Source organism: Sceloporus undulatus, unplaced genomic scaffold (genome assembly GCF_019175285.1).
Source record: "Sceloporus undulatus isolate JIND9_A2432 ecotype Alabama unplaced genomic scaffold, SceUnd_v1.1 scaffold_2263, whole genome shotgun sequence".
Lineage (NCBI taxonomy): Eukaryota > Metazoa > Chordata > Lepidosauria > Squamata > Phrynosomatidae > Sceloporus > Sceloporus undulatus.
In genome coordinates this window covers 2,139-4,723 of record NW_024805183.1, presented here as the reverse complement: position 1 = coordinate 4,723, position 2,585 = coordinate 2,139, and the positions used below count along the sequence as shown (strand labels likewise).

The 2,585-nt window shown below is 45.2% G+C and overlaps 1 protein-coding gene across 1 annotated transcript; it reads right to left on the bottom strand.

The window, feature by feature from the left end:
• Nucleotides 1-145: 145 nt before the first annotated feature.
• On the bottom strand, nt 146-1,058 carry LOC121917967 (zinc finger protein 79-like; the record flags this gene model as incomplete). The annotated part of the gene is made up of 1 exon (XM_042444082.1): nt 146-1,058. A coding segment is annotated over exon 1 (868 nt), but the record flags the coding sequence as incomplete, so codon positions are not given.
• Nucleotides 1,059-2,585: the final 1,527 nt, after the last annotated feature.

The window sequence follows — 2,585 nt, the reverse complement described above, 5'->3', positions numbered from 1 at the left end:
TCCTGCCTGCTTTGTCTGAAATGCAGCCTGATGAGCAATTTTGTGAAACTCTCAGGATTCTTCCCACAATAAAACATTCTTCTTTGTCCCAATAGTGACTTTTAAAAAAAACTTTATGTTTAGCAACAAGAGATGATAGACAGACCTTCAGAGCTGACACCTAGATCCCTGCTGGCTGGAAATGGCTTCTCTCCCATGTGGGTACTTTGATGTGAGTTTAGATATTCACTCTGACTGAAGCTCTTTCCACATTCCATGCATTTATAGGGCTTCTCCCCTGTGTGCGTCATTAGATGTACGCTTAGATTTCCACTCTGACTGAAGCTCTTTCCACATTCCATGCATTTATAGGGCTTCTCCCCCGTGTGGGTCCTTTGATGTGAGTTTAGATCTCCACTTTGACTGAAGCTCTTTCCACATTCCATGCATTTATATGGCTTCTCCCCAGTGTGGGTACTTTGATGTGAGTTTAGATATTCACTCTGACTGAAGCTCTTTCCACATTCCATGCATTGATAGGGCTTCTCCCCAGTGTGAGTCCTTTGATGTTTGTTTAGATTTCCACTCTTACTGAAGCTCTTTCCACATTCCATGCATTTATAGGGCTTCTCACCAGTGTGGGTCCTTTGATGTGAGTTTAGACCTCCACTGTGATTGAAGGTCTTTCCACATTCCCTGCATTTATATGGCTTCTCCCCAGTGTGGGTCCTTTGATGTGAATTTAGATCTCCACTCCGACTGAAGATCTTTCCACATTCCATGCATTTATAGGGCTTCTCCCCTCTGTGGGTCCTTTGATGTGTGTTTAGACTTCCTTTCTGACTGAAGCTCTTTCCACAAACTATGCATTTATAGGGCTTCTCCCCTGTGTGAGTCCTTTGATGTAAGCTTAGACCTCCAATCTGACTGAAGCACTTTCCACATTCCAAGCACTTATATGGCTTCTCTCCTGTGTGAGTTCTTTGATGTACAGTGCAGGCATTACTATCTCTGAAGCTCTTTCCACATTCCATGCATTCATGTGGCTTCTCCCCTGTGTGAGTCCTTTGATGGGAAGTTGAGTCCTATAATTTGGAGGGGAGATAAATAAATAGACTAATTGTGATGTAAGCCATTCTGAGAGCCTTTGCAGTTAAAAAACAGGCTAGAAATATTTTGAATAAATAAATAAATAATGATGCAGAATAAATTAAAAATGCAATCTTGGCCAGCTTGCAGGGAAGCCTGATCCAAATGTTGCCTAAGTGACCGCTGTCCCTCTCTGACTCTGCCATATTAATTATCCATGCTTATGCACTTCATGGTTCAAATTACAATTAAAGCAATTAGAAACCAGTCACGTTATCCTGAATCCCAGGCCAGGTGGAGACTGCCATGGTCGCCTTAACTGATGGCCTTCATCTAGGCATCGACAGAGGGAGCATGACCCTATTGGTGCTCCTAGACCTCTCAGCGGCATTCGACACAATAGATCACGACATCCTCTTGGAGCGCCTGAAAGAGCTAGGAATTGGAGGCACTGCACTGCAGAGGTTCCATTCCTTCCTCTCGGGAAGGTTCCAGAGGATGATGCTCGGGGACAGTTGCTCCTTGAAAATGGAGCTTAACTGCGGCATCCCTCAGGGTGCCATCCTGTCCCCGAGACTATTTAACATTCATATGAAGCCACTGGAAGAAATCATCCGTAGACAAGGGGCGAGGTGTTATCAGTATGCTGATGACACCCAAATATATTTCTCCATGTCTAGGACATCAGCGACGATGACAGATGGCATTTCTCCCCTCAATCAGTGTCTTGAGGCAGTAATGGACTGGATGAGGAAAAACAAACTCAAGCTGAATCCATAGAATCGTAAAGTTGGAAGAGAGCAGAAGGGCCATCCAGGTTGCAGCCTATAAAAACTTCCAAACTTTTAAAATGTGGTCTAGACAAGGCAACTGTTAAATGGATCTGTAATTGGTTGACCGGCCGAACCCAAAGGGTGCTCAACAATGGCTCCTTTTCATCCTGGAGAGAAGTGACCAGTGGGGTGTCCAGTGGGGCTCTGTCCTGGGCCCAGTGCTATTCAACATCTTTATCAATGACTTGGATGAAGGAATAGAAGGCATACTTATCAAATTTGCAGATGATACCAAATTAGGGGGAATAGCTAATACTCCAGAGGACAGGATCAAGATTCAAAATGACCTGAATAGACTAGAAAGCTGGGCCAAAGCTAAGAAAATGAAATTCAACACGGAGAAATGTAAGGTATTGCACTTAGGGTGGGAAAATGAAATACACAGATATAGGATTATGGGGGACACCTGGCTTAAGGAGACAACATGTGAAAGGGATCGGGGAGTCCAAGTAGACCAGAAATTGAACATGAGTCAACAGTGCAATGAGGAAACTAACAAGGCCAATGCGATTTTAGGCTGCATCAATAAAAGTGTAGTGTCTACATCAGGGGTAGGCAACCTTTTTGAGCCGGGGGCCGGGTTGCTTTCCCTCAGACAACTGGGGGGCCGAAGCCAGGGGGGTGGAGCTTCCATCCCCTGGGGCCAGGCCAACTCCTCTTTGCCGGCTCCTGACGGGGCCCCAG